At 45.2% G+C, this 16,543-nt stretch overlaps 1 protein-coding gene across 2 annotated transcripts in view; it reads left to right on the forward strand.

Annotated features, from left to right (window-relative positions):
- Positions 1-16,543, forward strand: part of ANTXR2 (ANTXR cell adhesion molecule 2) — a 292,455-nt gene that overhangs the window by 60,664 nt on the left and 215,248 nt on the right. For both annotated transcript variants that reach the window (XM_073543041.1, XM_073543049.1), the window contains one exon: positions 5,423-5,504. In XM_073543041.1, the coding sequence (XP_073399142.1) occupies positions 5,423-5,504 (82 nt within the window). The remainder of the gene's footprint in view (positions 1-5,422; positions 5,505-16,543) is intronic.

A 16,543-nucleotide genomic window follows, 5' to 3' on the forward strand; every position in this document is an offset into this window, starting at 1 on the left:
TGTACAATACTAAGGAAATCCTGAAAACATGGTCTGTTGGTGGCTCATGAGGATGGGAGTCGGAGGACACTGAATTTGATGATTATGGTATGTTTAGTCCACACTGTTGGGCATGAAGGTACTTGAACTAGCATATCTAAAGTAGCCACTGACTGCTGATGAGACTGTGTGCTGAACATGGTGGTCACCGGGCATGCTGCTACCCACACAATTGTGTATCTCAGCGGAAAATTGTATTAAGACCATGGTCAGAACTGTCATCTCAATGCGCATTTAGCTGGGTGAACTGGCAACTTCAGTTGCTCCACGCGATACACAACACAGGTGAAATCAGCAGCTTTGAGTGATGGGCAAATAGTAACCCTGTTAGCTCCCACCAAACTTACCTATATAGCGCTTTGTCTACAAGGGCCACATATTTCCATCTCTTTAGAAAAGGACTGTCTCTCAGATAGTCCTTTCTAATCTACTGGAAATGACAATATAGTGGGCAGGCCAGTGTTTACTCCCTTCCCTGAAACAACAGGATGCCACTGGCCAAGAATAGGGACATTTGTATGTATTTCATAATTGTTCTTAATGATAGAAAGAAAACATTTTATATTTTATCTACACATTCACATTTCTATACCCTTCTTTGCCCTTCCCTATACAATCCAGTTTGTTCTAGTGCTGCACACTACATGTGAATATTTATACATAAGTCTACTGGCTTCGTACTTGTATCTATAAGGCCATGTGCACATGTTAAGTGTTTGGCAGGTATTTGGTCAATATTTTCCTCAGTATTTGGTCAGCATTTTACCTTAGTATTTGGTCAGTATTTTACCTCAGTATTTGGTCAGTATATTACCTCAGTATTTGGTCAGTATTTTACCTCAGTATTTGGTCAGTATTTTACCTTAGTATTTGGTCAGTATTTTACCTCAGTATTTGGTCAGTATTTTCCCTCAGTATTTGGTCAGCATTTTACCTCAGTATTTGGTCAGCATTTTACCTCAGTATTTGGTCAGCATTTTACCTCAGCATTTGGTCAGCATTTTCCCTCAGTATTTGGTCAGTATTTTACCTCAGTATTTGGTCAGCATTTTACCTTAGTATTTGGTCAGTATTTTCCCTCAGTATTTGGTCAGTATTTTACCTCAGTATTTGGTCAGTATTTTACCTCAGTATTTGGTCAGTATTTTACCTCAGTATTTATAATACAAAACCAGGAGTGGGTGATAAATATAGAAGTGTTTCTATTATACTTTTCCTCTGACTGTTCCCCTCCTGGTTCTGGCTTACAGATACTGAGGTAAAAAACTGACCAAATGCTCAACGTGTGAACATTGCCTAAGTCATCTGCATAACTTGAGTCAGTCCTTAGAAGCAGAGCTCTGAGTCATGGTGTCAGGAAAGTGTGCCATGTGTTTCTTGGCTCAACTTATCTGTTTGAAGAACTTGTGAGTCTTTGATCCTTTCATTCGCAATTTTACACACCTTTAATTTTCTCGCATAGTTTAATTATTAACTCCGTAGTAAAAGGAATCGGCAAAAACATAAACCAAGAATCCATACAAACTAATGTCATCATATAGTATACACATTGCTAACATTCCATATATGAACCGCAGTGTAGTGAAACAATTGTGTACTCTCTGGATATTAAAGCAGGATTTAGCCTCATAATATCAACCTTTAAAATATAAAATTTCATATGTAAAATGAAGCTTGTTTAGACCATCAACAAGCGCATGAGATGTTTAGACATAATAACTGCTATGTCATTGCCCTGGAGTTTAGGGTCTGCCTCTATTTTGTGAATTTGTTCAGATCTTTCTTAAACATCTCTGTGTCTATATGTGCTAGTTTTTTCCTTCTTCATCAACACTCATCTGCATCAGAGTTTTACCAGAGCAGTGTTTTGGATCATTGTCATGTTGGAAAATGCACGTTGTCCAAGGGCATGGAGTTATGGTAGCATCTTCTCTTTCAATATAGAGCAGTACATCTGTGAATTAATTATACCATCAATGAAGTGTAGCCCTCTGACATTAGCAGCACTCATACAGTCTCACATAAGGACACTGCCACCATTATGTTTCACTGTAGGCACCATGCATTGTTCTTTCTACTCCTCACCTTTGCGACACCCTACAGCTTTGAAACAATAATTCAAAACATTTATCTGAGTCTTATCATTCCAGAGTGTAGAGTACCAGGAGTCTTCATAGTTGTAACAATTATGAAGATACTATGGATTCTGATTGCATAGGATAAGAACGAATCTGAGACCGAAGTTGTGACAAAATAAATTGTATTAACAAGCAAGGTGTACATCATAAACTAACAGAGATTATCCTGAATTTACAGCGAAGTGCAAACAGCACAAAATGAAAATTATCTGCAACTGCGTTAAATGAAGCTGAGTGTGACCGGCACATATATACGTAACGAAAATGTCCAGCTACTATGTTATATGAAGCAGAGTGCGACCGGCACTTATACGTAACGAAAATGTCCTGCAACTATGTTATATGAAGCAGAGTGCGACCGGCACTTATACGTACTGAAAATGTTCAGCAACTTTCATGGTAGTCCAGAAATATGCAGGTGATGTTCAGCAATGAGGAGGATTTCCAGTGTACTACTTTAGGGCTGAGAAAGTCACGCAAAGTCCAGCACTGCAGCCCTCACAGGCACAGTTCAAGAATTAAGGCCCTTTTACATTTAGCGATGCACCAGCGATCCAACCAGCGATCCGACCCGGTCAGGATCGCTGGTGCATCGCTAAATGATCGCTAGTGAGCTTCCACACAGGAAGATCTCACAGTGATGCAGCAGCGACGCAGCGCACGATACTTACCATTCACACACAGCGATCCTGCGTCCTCCCGCCCGCCTCCACGCGTCGCTCGTCGTCACAGCAGGAAGCCCAGCAGGAAGCGCCCGACGAGAAATGGAGCCGGACATTCTCGCGCGATCAGCGATGGACAGCGGGGGAGCCGGTCGCTGGTAAGTATCACACATAGCGATATCACTAGCAATATCGCTATAATGTCACAAAACCAGTGACGTTTTAGCGATATTGCTAGCGATATCGCTTAGTGTAAAACCCCCTTTAGTACACTGATTATAATGTCAAAGTCTCTTACGGACACAGCAGTTCCAGGAAAGTATAACGCCTCACTTAGACGTCCGAACAAAGGTAGCCACAGCCAGGATCTGGAAGCAGCACAGATGACTGAAGGCAGCTGGAAGTGACGAGGTAGAGCACAGAGTAACGAGCAGCAGTAGGAACTTCAGAAGCAAGTCAGGAGGATGCTCAGGAGCCAGCAGCACACAAAATACTAAGGCAAGGAGTGTTTCCCAACCCGGACTTAAATAACAGGACAAACAGGAAGTTCAAGTGCAGGACGAAGTACCAGACTCCATCATGGACAAGGGCAAAACAGGCTCCATGGAACATTTGAAATCCTTACAAAAGTTTTCAGCTATCCGGCTATTTAGCTTGTTCCCTAGCTTAAGAGGCTTCCTTCTTGGACAACACCTTGGCTTTCTACTTGATTAATTACAAGTATTTGCAGTGAACTTGCATGTTGATTTTCTTCAATTCTTATTAGAAGACGCTCTAATTTAAGTGTTGACTTCTAGGGTTGACCTGGACATCTCTGTGCGATAGTTGCAGTTTCATCTTTGTTACATTTTTGTGTCACTTTTGCTGCAGTATTCTGACTGATAAGTAAAGCTTGCTGATCTTTTTGTAGCCTTCTCCTTTCTTGTGTAAATAAAATATTTTCTTTCTCAGGACCTGTGACACTTCTCTTCCATGTGGTGCCATTGCTGACAGAATGAAATGGGAAGGGTTTTTTTATTAACACTTTTTTAATTGACTTTCTGCTGGACACCGGTTTAATGAATAATTAGACTTACCTGTGGTTGAATTTGTATTAATTAGAATTGTGCAGTCTAAATTTTAGCTTTGCTCCTAAGGCTTTCATTGGGGTGTAGTCATTTTTTCAATATGGTTTTGAATGACTTTATTAGGAAAATTACTTTTATTGGTGTGCAAAATAACAAATTTTGTTTGCAATCAAAGTTGTAGTATGGTATTCCATAGAAAATGTTAGTTCTGAAAGGAAACTAAAGATTTTCTGATAAATCTGTTGGGGTGTACGCATTTGTGTGGATCAAATTTTAAAGTAACATCTAAACCCCGAAATGAATGATAAAATTAAGAAACAAATGTAGTTGGCTGCATTGTGTGCTAGTCTGCAACATTACCTGTATGATCCTGATACACATTGGTTAAACTGCTGATCTGTTCCATTTTCAGCTTTTGACTAGCGGAAAGAGGCAAGGCTTAGCAAATGAGATGTGGTAAAACAACGTTTTGCTCTCCTGCAGATGGGACTCAGCGAGGAGACTTTTGCTACTGCAGTTAGTTGTCTTGTAGACACACACAGAATTGGGAGGAGGAGGAAGGCAAGGCCAAGGTCTTGGGACACATTAAGAAGATTTCTTGATATGCTTGCTTTAGGGCCATTATTGTACAGGACTTTGATACTGATGGCCTATTCTTAGAACCTATCATAAATATTAGATAAGTTTGATTCTTTCACCTAGGAACCCCAATGTCTACAACCGACATCCGACTTTATGCAATGTTTAGCTGCTGTTTTTGCGTACTGCAGCTCACTTCCCATTAAAATTAATGAAATCTGAGCAAAAGTATCTGATAGCAGCCACTATACAGTCTACATAGCTGTTGAATTCCAGTTCCACACAGTGTGTATTCCCGTGAATGTGGGAGCTATCTTCTGATAGCGATATGAGGCTATGTACCCACGTATGCAGAAAATTCCTGACAAAAAACCAGACTCCTTCACAGAAAACGCGCGTTTTTTCCCATTCGTTTTCCGTGCTTTTTTTGCTCGATTTTTATGCGTTTCTTTCCGGAGCGTCCCCTGTCTCATAGAATATAGTTAGAAATTAATGAGCATGCTTCGTTTTTTACCGCGATGTGTTTTTTTTCGCGGAAAAAAGCGCATCAATATGCACAAAAAGTGCGGAATTCATTCAAATGAAAGGGATGCTTCTTGTAAGCGTTTTTTAAGCGTTTTTGCTGGTAAAAACGCTTAAAAAACACAAAAAAAATGCTTATTTGTGCACACACCCTGAAAGTACTATCCTAAGCATAGTCATCATTGTCTTCATTATCAAGGTTCTGAAAAACATTTTTAAAGGGAGTCTACCGCAAGTTTTTATCTCCCCCATTTGAGAGTAACATGACACAGGGGCAGAGACTCTGATTCCAACTATCTATCGTTTATTGGGCTACATACTATATTTTTAAAAAAAGCCACTCTTTTATTTGCTCAAAATCTAGCAATTCTCAAAATGCTGAGCTCTGAATATTTTTTTTTTTTTTTTTTTACAGAACCAAAATTAATAAAGGACTTCAAGATTTGAATAAAGTGACCCCAGCTGGTGAAACATACATGCACGAAGGTTTTATGCAAGTAAGTTTTCAATATGTATGTACTTATGTCCTGTATGTACTGAATGTCTGAGCAAACACAATCAGACTTCACCAAGTGAGTATGTAACAAAAAATTTCCTTCCTAATTGTTCCCCTTTTTTTCCTCAAGAAAAACCTCCTTGTAGCAAGCCTTCTCCTACTCCCAGCTGTGCTAGGTGTATATATCACATTGGGCTTAGTGCAATTCCTTCTTCTTTTCTTTTTGTGTATATATATTGTGGGGATGTGACTCGCTCAGGTGCAGCGGGAGACAATCAGGAGACCGGTTCTTCCAAAGTTCATGAGGTTTATTTCTGTCATAAACCATAAAACAGTGTATCACCAAAAATAGCCTTTAGCTTAGGCAAACAAAACATAAACCTTCGTGGTTGCAGACTCAGACCGCGAGTCTCAGCACATGCTGGGAGGTGTAGTCCTCCCCACATACAGCTCTCTGGTTCAGGAGCAGGTCACATTATAAGGCTGTAGCCACACCCACGTTCCCAGCAGCTGACTGGTCACATGACTGTGACCTCACCACAGGTCCTTCAAACAAAAACAATAACAATATCTGGTATGCTTTACTTCTGCCTTACATTATGGAGATAAGCCATTTATGAGACACATATCTCCCATCAATTACACGACCCTTAGCCCTGCCACATACCTCCCCCCTCTGCCTAAAGCCGTGGGGCTTGGCACTTTCACCTACCAGGCAAGGGATTCTGGAGAGGGCATCGGCATTCCCATGTAGCTTCCCGGCCCTATGCTCTACATGGAAGCTGAAGTCTTGTAGGGCTAAGAACCAGCGGGTGACCCTAGCATTCTTGCCCTTGGTTTCCCTCATCCACCTGAGTGGGGCATGGTCGGATATTAACCTAAACTTCCGTCCCACCAGGTAGTACCGTAATGTGTCCACTGCCCATTTTATGGCCAAACACTCCTTCTCTACAACTGAGTAATTTCTCTCACAAGAAGTCAACTTCCTACTCAAGTAGAGAACAGGATGCTCCTCCCCACGTATCTCTTGGGAAAGGACAGCTCCTACCCCGACATCTGAGGCATCTGTCTGGAGGACAAATTCACGTTTAAAGTCTGGGGCCACCAAAATGGGCTGCTTACAAAGAGCTCCCTTCATTTCTTGGAAGGCTGACTCTGCTTCTTCGGACTAGCTGACCATCACTGACTTTGTCCCTTTAAGCAGATCAGTTAGAGGTGCAGCCATTGTGGCGAAGTTTGGGATAAACCTCCTGTAATATCCCACAATCCCCAGGAAGGCTTTAACTTGCTTCTTTGACAGAGGTCTCGGCCATGTTTGAATTGCCTCCACTTTATTGAATTGGGGTTTGATCTCGCCACGCCCCACTACATATCCGAGGTACTTGGCTTCTTCTCTCCCCAAGGCACACTTCTTCGGGTTTATTGTAAACCCCGCCTCTCTTAGAGCGTCAAACACTGCTTGGACCTTTTCCAGGTGAGTCTCCCAGCCCGGGGTAAAGATGACGATATCATCCAGGTATGCGGCAGCGTATAGCTTATGAGGTGCAAGGATTCTATCCATCGCCCTCTGGAAGGTTGCTGGAGCTCCCTGTAGGCCAAACGGCATCCGGACATACTGGAAGCACCCGTCTGGTGTGGAGAATGCCGTCTTCTCCTTGGCTTCCTGTGCCATGGGGATCTGCCAATATCCCTTGGTCAGATCCAAAGTGGTTATGTACCTGGCAGGTCCAAGTCTCTCGATGAGCTCATCAACACGTGGCATGGGATAAGCGTCAAACTTGGAGACCTCATTCAGCTTCCGGTAATCGTTGCAGAACCTCCATTCACCATCAGGTTTTGGGACCAGGACAATCGGGCTCGACCAGCCGCTCTTGGATTCCTCAATGACCCCGAGCTTCAACATACGCTGCACCTCCTTGGAGATTACCTCTCGCCGGGCCTCAGGAATACGATATGGTTTCACGTTCACCCGCACATGTGGCTCGGTCAGAATTTCGTGCTCCACCATCTTCGTGCACCCCGGCAACTCTGAGAACAGGTCGCGGTTTTTCTGGAGTAACTCCCGGCACTGCTGCTTCTGGGCCTTCGATAGAGTCTCCGCTATGGTAACGGCTCCAACCTCCCCTTCTAGGTTGCCCAGCAAGCACGGAGTTACCGCTGGCTCTCTATCTTGCCACGGCTTGATAAGGTTAACATGGTAAACCTGGTATGGCTTCCGTCTTCCGGGTTGGTGGATCTTGTAGTTTACGTCTCCCAGTTTCTCCACCACCTCATATGGCCCTTGCCACTTGGCCAAGAACTTACTTTCCACCGTCGGGATTAGCACGAGAACTCGGTCTACCGGATTGAACTGCCTCACTCTGGCTGACCGGTTGTAGACCTTGGCCTGAGCCTCTTGTGCCTGGCGGAGATGTTCTTTAACAATGGGCATCACCTTCGCAACCCTCTGCTGCATCAGTGCCACATGCTCAATGATGCTTCTGTGGGGCGTGACTTCGGCTTCCCAGGTTTCCTTGGCTATATCTAGGAGACCTCGCGGATGCCGGCCGTACAGAAGCTCGAAGGGGGAGAACCCCGTGGAGGCCTGGGGAACTTCACCGATAGAAAACAGTAAATACGGTAAGAGACAATCCCAGTCTCTACCATCTTCCTCTATGACTTTTCTCAGCATGCTCTTCAGGGTCTTGTTAAACCTCTCAACAAGGCCATCTGACTGTGGATGGTACACTGAAGTCCTCAGCTGGGAAATTTGCAAGACTCTGCACAATTCTCTCATCACCTTGCTCATAAAAGGTGTCCCCTGGTCGGTCAGGATCTCCTTCAGCAAACCCGTCCGGGAAAACACATGGACCAGCTCACGGGCTATACTCTTCGCAGAGGAGTTTCTCAGGGGAATGGCCTCAGGATAGCGTTTGGCATAGTCCAGGATGACTAATATATACTGATGGCCCCGAGCTGATTTAACTAAGGGACCAACCAAGTCCATGGCAATTCTCTCAAATGGCACCTCAATAATGGGCAGTGGCACAAGAGGGTTCCGAAAATGAGATGTGGGGGCAGTTAACTGACATGTCGGGCAGGACCTGCAATAGTTTACTATTTCCCGGTGACACCCAGGCCAATAGAACCTCTGTACAATCCGTTCCTGGGTTTTTTCCACCCCCAGGTGTCCCCCCAAGATGTGTGAATGGGCCATGTCCAACACTTTTCGTCTATAGGGGCCTGGTACTATTAACTGCTCTGCCACCTCCTCCCTTATTTTCGTGACCCGGTACAACAATTCCCCACTCAACATAAAATGGGGAAACCTTGTGTCGCTCCCGGCTCTTGTGCAACCCCATTAATGACGATGACATTGTTAAAGGCTTCCCTTAGTGTGGGGTCCCTATGTTGGGCAGTCCCAAAATTCTCCCCGGCCACCCCTAACTCCGGGATGTCAGGTACAGGGGACCCTTCCTCTTCATCCCCAACAAGGACACATAAAGGGAACTCGTCTGCCTCTGGTGGTGGCGATACCTCAGTGGGGTGGATTGGTTCCCTGCTCTTGCTAGCACACTCAGAACCCATCCCCCACAGATCCCAAAACAGACAGAAATCCCGGCCAATAATTATGGGATGCAACAAGTCTCGAACAACGCCAACTTCATGCGACTCGGTGCCATGCGCCGTTTCAATCTTCACCCTAGCCATAGGGTAGTCCTTTGCATCGCCATGTATGCACCGAACACCAATCTTTTTACCCAGGAGTATGTTTAGAGGAAAACTGGCCCTCACAAGGGTCACCAAGCTCCCGGAGTCCAGAAGCGCCATTACTGCTCGACCGTTCACCTTCACGGGACACGCTTGTGGCCCCTTGTTACGTAGCGAGTTCACACTGCAAGCTGGATATGCGTAGTATGAACTACGGCGTCCCATGCTGCAGTCCATCTGCTCGGTGGTCTGGGGGCAACGGGCCGCTATATGTCCTGGCCCATGACACTTCCAGCAAATAACACCCGAGGGGACCTTGGGCACCGCCTCCCCCGCCCCTTTTGACCTTGGACGCACCACCCCTTTTTGTGACTCCGCCCCCTGCTGGGACCCCCCCAATATGGAATGGGCTGCTTCCCCAAGGAACCTTCCATCCCCTGGTATCTCTCGACCAGCCCAACCAGTTCATCAGCATTTTGGGGATCACCCTGGGCAACCCAAGTCTGTAGAGGTCTCGGCAGAGAATGCACAAACCGATCCATCACAACTCGCTCTACCATCTGTGCAGGGGAAGCCGACTCTGGCTGCAGCCATTTCTGGACCAGGTGCAACAGGTCAAACATTTGGGAGCGCGGGGGTTTGTCCCGGTGATAGGCCCAGCGATGAACTCGCTGTGCCCTGGTAGTCATTGTTACCCCCAAGCGTGCGAGAATTTCCGCTTTTAATTTGGGATACTCTCTGGCATCTTGTACCGTCAGGTCAAAGTACGCCTTCTGGGGCTCCCCCGTTAGGTAAGGGGCCAGTACCTCCGCCCACCGCTCTGGCTGAAGTTTTTCCCTCTCAGCCACCCTCTCAAACACCGTCAGGAAGGCCTCCACATCATCCTCAGGGGTCATTTTTTGTAATGCGCGTCTTACCGCCTTCTCGACGTCAGTGGCATCAGCCCGACCTGGGGTTGGGGCGCTCGTCCTGCCCTCCTGGATGGCGGTTGCCAGAAGCTGCATCTGCTGCCGTTGTTCCTGCTGGCTCTGCTGGAACTGCTGCCGCTGCTCCTGCTGGCTTTGCTGGATCTGCTGTAACAACAGCTTGTTGGTTTCCTGCTGCAGTGCCTGGGACTGGACCAGGTGTTTCATGAGGTCCTCCATGATTCCAGGCAATGCTTGTTGCCCCGCTGCAAACTTCACCCAGGACATGCAGCAACTGTCTCAAGTCTCTGCTGGGACCGCTGCCCGCACTTGTACCACCAATTGTGGGGATGTGACTCGCTCAGGTGCAGCGGGAGACAATCAGGAGACCGGTTCTTCCAAAGTTCATGAGGTTTATTTCTGTCATAAACCATAAAACAGCGTATCACCAAAAATAGCCTCTAGCTTAGGCAAACAAAACATAAACCTTCGTGGTTGCAGACTCAGACCGCGAGTCTCAGCACATGCTGGGAGGTGTAGTCCTCCCCACATACAGCTCTCTGGTTCAGGAGCAGGTCACATTATAAGGCTGTAGCCACACCCACGTTCCCAGCAGCTGACTGGTCACATGACTGTGACCTCACCACAGGTCCTTCAAACAAAAACAATAACAATATCTGGTATGCTTTACTTCTGCCTTACATTATGGAGATAAGCCATTTATGAGACACATATCTCCCATCAATTACACGACCCTTAGCCCTGCCACAATATATATATATATATATACAGTCATATGTTAAAGTTTGGGCACCCCTATTAATGTTAACCTTTTTTCTTTATAACAATTTTGTTTTTTGCAACAGCTATTTCAGTTTCATATATCTAATAACTGATGGACTCAGTTATATTTCTGGATTCAAATGGGGTTTATTGTACTAACAGAAAATGTGCAATCTGCATTTAAACAAAATTTGACCAGTGCAAAAGTATGGGCACCTCAACATAAAAGTGACATTAATATTTCGTAGATCCTCCTTTTGCAAAAATAACAGCCTCTAGTCGCTTCCTGTAGCTATTAATGAGTTCCTGGATCCTGGATGAAGGTATTTGTGACCATTCCTGTTTACAAAACAATTCCAGTTCAGTTAAGTTTGATGGTCGCCGAGCATGAACAGCCCGCTTCAAATCATCCCACAGATGTTCAATGATATTCAGGTCTGGGGACTGGGATGGCCATTCCAGAACTTTGTAATTGTTCCTCTGCATGAATGCCTGAGTAGATTTGGAGCGATGTTTTGGATCATTGTCTTGCTGAAATATCCATCCCCTGTGTAACTTCAACTTCGTCACTGATTCTTGCACATTATTGTCAAGAATCTGCTGATACTGAGCTGAATCCATGCGACCCTCAACTTTAACAAGATTCCCGGTGCCGGCATTGGCCACACAGCCCCAAAGCATGATGGAACCTCCACCAATTTTTACTGTGGGTAGCAAGTGTTTTTCTTGGAATGCTGTGTTTTTTAGCCTCCATGCATAATGCCTTTTTGTATGACCAAACAACTCAATCTTTGTTTCATCAGTCCACAGGACCTTCTTCCAAAATGTAACTGGCTTGTCCAAATGTGCTTTTGCATACCTCAGGCGACTCTGTTTGTGGCGTGCTTGCAGAAACGGCTTCTTTCGCATCACTCTCCCATACAGCTTCTCCTTGTGCAAAGTGCGCTGTATTGTTGACCGATGCACAGTGACACCATCTGCAGCAAGATGATGCTGCAGGTCTTTGGAGGTGGTCTGTGGATTGTCCTTGACTGTTCTCACCATTCTCCTTCTCTGCCTTTCTGATATTTTTCTTGGCCTGCCACTTCTGGGCTTAACAAGAACTGTACCTGTGTTCTTCCATTTCCTTACTATGTTCCTCACAGTGGAAACTGACAGGTTAAATCTCTGAGACAACTTTTTGTATCCTTCCCCTGAAAAGCTATGTTGAATAATCTTTGTTTTCAGATCATTTGAGAGTTGTTTTGAGGAGCCCATGATGCCACTCTTCATAGGAGAATCAAATGGGAGAACTACTTGCAAGTGGCCACCTTAAATACCTTTTCTCATGATTTGATACACCTGGCTATGAAGTTCAAAGCTCAATGAGGTTACAAAACCAATTTAGTGCTTCAGGAAGTCAGTAAAAAGTAGTTAGGAGTGTTCATATCCAGAAAATGATAAGGGTGCCCATACTTTTGCACGGGCCAAATTTTGTTTAAATGCAGATTGCACATTTTCTGTTAGTACAATAAACCTCATTTGAATCCAGAAATATAACTGAGTCCATCAGTTATTAGCTATATGAAACTGAAAAAGCTGTTGCAAAAACCAAAATTGGTATAAAGAAAAAGGTTAATATTAATAGGGGTGCCCAAACTTTAACATATGACTGTATATATATATATATATATATATATATATATATCATCATGGTCTAATAATTATATATTTTTCAATTTATTGACATCTTTGAGAGGTTTTATGTGCGCAAACTTTACTTTATTTTTTAATAATTTAAATGGTTTTGATATATTCAAGTTTTTAAAACTAGGTGGAGCAGCAGGTGAAATTTGCCATGAAAATCTAGTGTCCTGCTAGTCTGCATTAGGACTGCAGTAAATATGGGTGGGATGGTTTAGCTCACGTGTTCCATGTCACTCCTCCCCTCACCTTCTGGGTGTTGCAAAAGGATAAGGGAGGATTATTGTTGGTGATTGCAAAAGTGATACTAAAATGTGGACAGTGCCACAGAGGATGGCTGGCAGCGCCGATTCGTTTGTTTGGCGCTGCTCGCTCACACACTGGGATTAGATATGTGGATTGTATCATGCGCTAAGATTAGATTCACGGACTGTATCATGCCTTTTGTTAGATACGCTGACTGCATCATGTGCTGAGATTAGATATGCGGACTGTATCACGATTGGATTAGAATTGCAAACTTTATTACACTCATTGATTAAACACAGGGACTGTATAAAGCGCAGGGATTGGACACATGGACTGCATTACACATAGGGATTAAACACACGGGACTGTATCATATGCACTAGACGTATGCATATGCTAGACTAGGCATATGCGTTAGCCACACAGACTTTATCACTTTATGGGCTTAGATACACTGACAGTATTGCATGCTGGCATTGGATCCATGGACTGTATCAAGTGCTGGAATTTGATACGCAGACTTTATCACTTGCTGGGATTAGATATGTAGACTGTATCACGTGATGGGATTAGTTACATTGCTTGTATGGCACGGGATGGCATTAGATACAAGGCTCAGCGGAGTGTATCACATGAAGGATTAGATACAGGGCTCAGAAGAGTGTATTACGCAAGATGGGAGTAGATACAGTGCTCAGCGGAGTGTATCCACAGGCTGGGATAAGATTCACAGAGTGTATCACACAGGATGGGGTTAGATACATGGGGATTCGCACACAGAATGGAGATAGATGCATCTAGCATATCACAAAAAATGGAGTTAGCTTCAGAGAGTGTATCACACTGGTTGGGATTAGAAGCATGGAGTGTATCACACAGGATGGGGTTAGATACATGGTGATTAGCACACAGAATGGATATAGATACATGGAGTGTATCACACATAATAAAGTTAGCTACAGAGAGTGTATCACACAGGATGGGATTAGAAACATGGAATGTATCACACAGGATGGGGTTATATAAACGGAGTGTATTACACAGGAGGAGGATACATACACGGAGTGTATCACACAAGAGGAGGATACACACACGAGTGTATCAAAACAGGAGTATGATACATACACGGAGTGTATCACACAAGAGGAGGATACACACACGAGTGTATCACACAGGAGTAGGATACACACACGGAGTGTATCACACAAGAGGAGGATACACATACGAGTGTATCACACAGGAGTAGGATACATAAAACGGAGTGTATCACACAGGAGGACAATACATACATGGAGTGTAACATACAGGAGGAGGATACATACACGGAATGTATCACACAGGAGTAGGATACATCCACGGAGTGTATCACACAGGAGGAGGATACATCCACGGAGTGTATCATACAGGTGGAGGATACATACACGGAGTGTATCACACAGGAGTAAGATACATACACGGAGTGTATCACACAAGAGGAGGATACATCCACGGAGTGTAGCACACAGGAGGATGATACATCCACGGAGTGTATCACACAGGAGGAGGATACATCCACGGAGTGTATCACACAGGAGGAGGATACATCCACGGAGTGTATCATACAGGAGGAGGATACATACATGGAGTGTATCACACAGGAGTAAGATACATACACGGAGTGTATCACACAAGAGGAGACATACACGGAGTGTAACACACAGGAGGATGATACATACACGGAGTGTATCACACAGGAGGAGGACATATGCATGGAGTGTATCACACAGAAGGAGGATACATACACGGAGTGTAACACACAGGAGGAGAATAAATACATGGAGTGTAACACACAGGAGGAGGATACATACACGGAGTGTATCACACAGGAGTAGGATACATACAAGTAGTGTACCACACAGGAGTAGGATACATACACGGAGTGTATCACACAGGAGTAGGATACATACACGGAGTGTATCACACAGGAGGAGGATACATCCACGGAGTGTATCACACAAGAGGAGGATACATACATGGAGTGTATCACACAAGAGGAGGATACAAATGGGTCGCCCGCCAGGGCCGTGGGGTACTCGATACCGGGCCGGTATCTCAAAGGGAAGTGTCACAGTAGCGGTGACCCAGTCCGTGGCCCTGGGCGTCCATGTGTAAGAGGATGGTGTTAAGCATGGCTGATTAAAGTTTATAAGTGAATGATTCGTGACGCCACCTGTGGTTTCTCGTCAATTTGACCAGCGCTGCAGGGTTGCTTCTCTGTACAGATGGTGTGGTGCAGCAATGATGTTGTAGCCCTCCACAGGTAGGGCTGTAGTCCCAGGGCAGTGTAAATGGGGAGATAGTGAGGAGAGCGTAATGGTGCAATGTTAAGCACAGAGATGTAGCAGTGCTGAGTGGGTTGATGCAGGAATAAGCGGAGGACACCAGGGCATGTAGTTCCAAAGCTTTACTCACAGTCTGTTGTGCATACAGGTGCCCGCCTCGGTGCTGTGTCCTCCAGGTCAGGGGCCCAGCCAACCGACAGGCAAGATGAAGTACTCTATTCCAACACTCCGCCAACATATGCCTTCTCTGAACGTCTCCTTTCTAGCGCTTGTAATGAAGTACTTGTGGTTGTGTGTTAAACCCAAGTTCCTCCATTAAGATGTTCCTTTGAACTCTACTTGTACGGCAGACAACTGTAGCTTGCTTCGGGGACTCCTTACTACCAAGTCCCGGCTCATTCACGTTGCTGTTGTGCCCCCAAGTCTTGTGTGGGAATAAAGTGGTGACAACTTCTATTCCTCTGGTGTCTGCTGCAGGACCATTAGTATCCATGAAACCTCGGGGACCGGACCCCGGCCATGCGCTTAGAACTTGAGGAAGGGTTCCACTCCGACCCTATTCCTTAGTTCTCTTCTTCTCCTTACGTTCCGTACAAATCTTTCTTCCTTTTGGAGAATCAGGCTTTCTATATCTCTTTCCAGTGCCAGCAGCTCCAGGTCGCAGGAGACTGCTGCAGCACCTCCCTCCATCCATCCCACTCCGGGGATCTTATCTCACCGACTGACCTAGTCCTAGTCATCTCCCGTTCACTTGTGCAACTAAGCTCCACCCACCTCCCAGCACTCTTCGTGTTCCAAGCAGGGAGCCACCAAAGGTGCTTTGCTACACTACTATGTTGTGTGGGATGCAGGTGTTGGAGTGTGGTCAGGTGTCTCCACCTTACCTGGATGGTGGGGCACCACACCTCAGGAGGAGGTGCAGCACCTCTGTGGTGACTGAACCTTCAGGGGCGCCACACATACACAGAGTGTAACGCACAGGAGGAGGATACATACACAGAGTGCATCACACAGGGTAGGATACATACACGGAGTGTATCACACAGGAGTAGGATACATACACGGAGTGTAACACACAGGAGGATACATACACGGAGTGTAACACACAGTAGGAGGATACATACATGGAGTGTATCACACAAGAGGAGGATACATACATGGAGTGTATCACACAAGAGGAGAATACATACATGGAGTGTAACACACAGGAGGAGGATAGATACACGGAGTGTATTACACAGGAGGAGGACACATATACGGAGTGTATCACACAGAAGGAGGATACATACACGGAGTGTAACACACAGGAGGAGGATACTATACATACACGGAGTGTATAACACAAGAGGAGGATACATACAAGGAGTGTATCACACAGGAGTAGGATACATACAAGGAGTGTACCACAC

Source organism: Dendrobates tinctorius, unplaced genomic scaffold (genome assembly GCF_039654945.1).
Source record: "Dendrobates tinctorius isolate UK_male_01 unplaced genomic scaffold, ASM3965494v1 ptg000011l, whole genome shotgun sequence".
Lineage (NCBI taxonomy): Eukaryota > Metazoa > Chordata > Amphibia > Anura > Dendrobatidae > Dendrobates > Dendrobates tinctorius.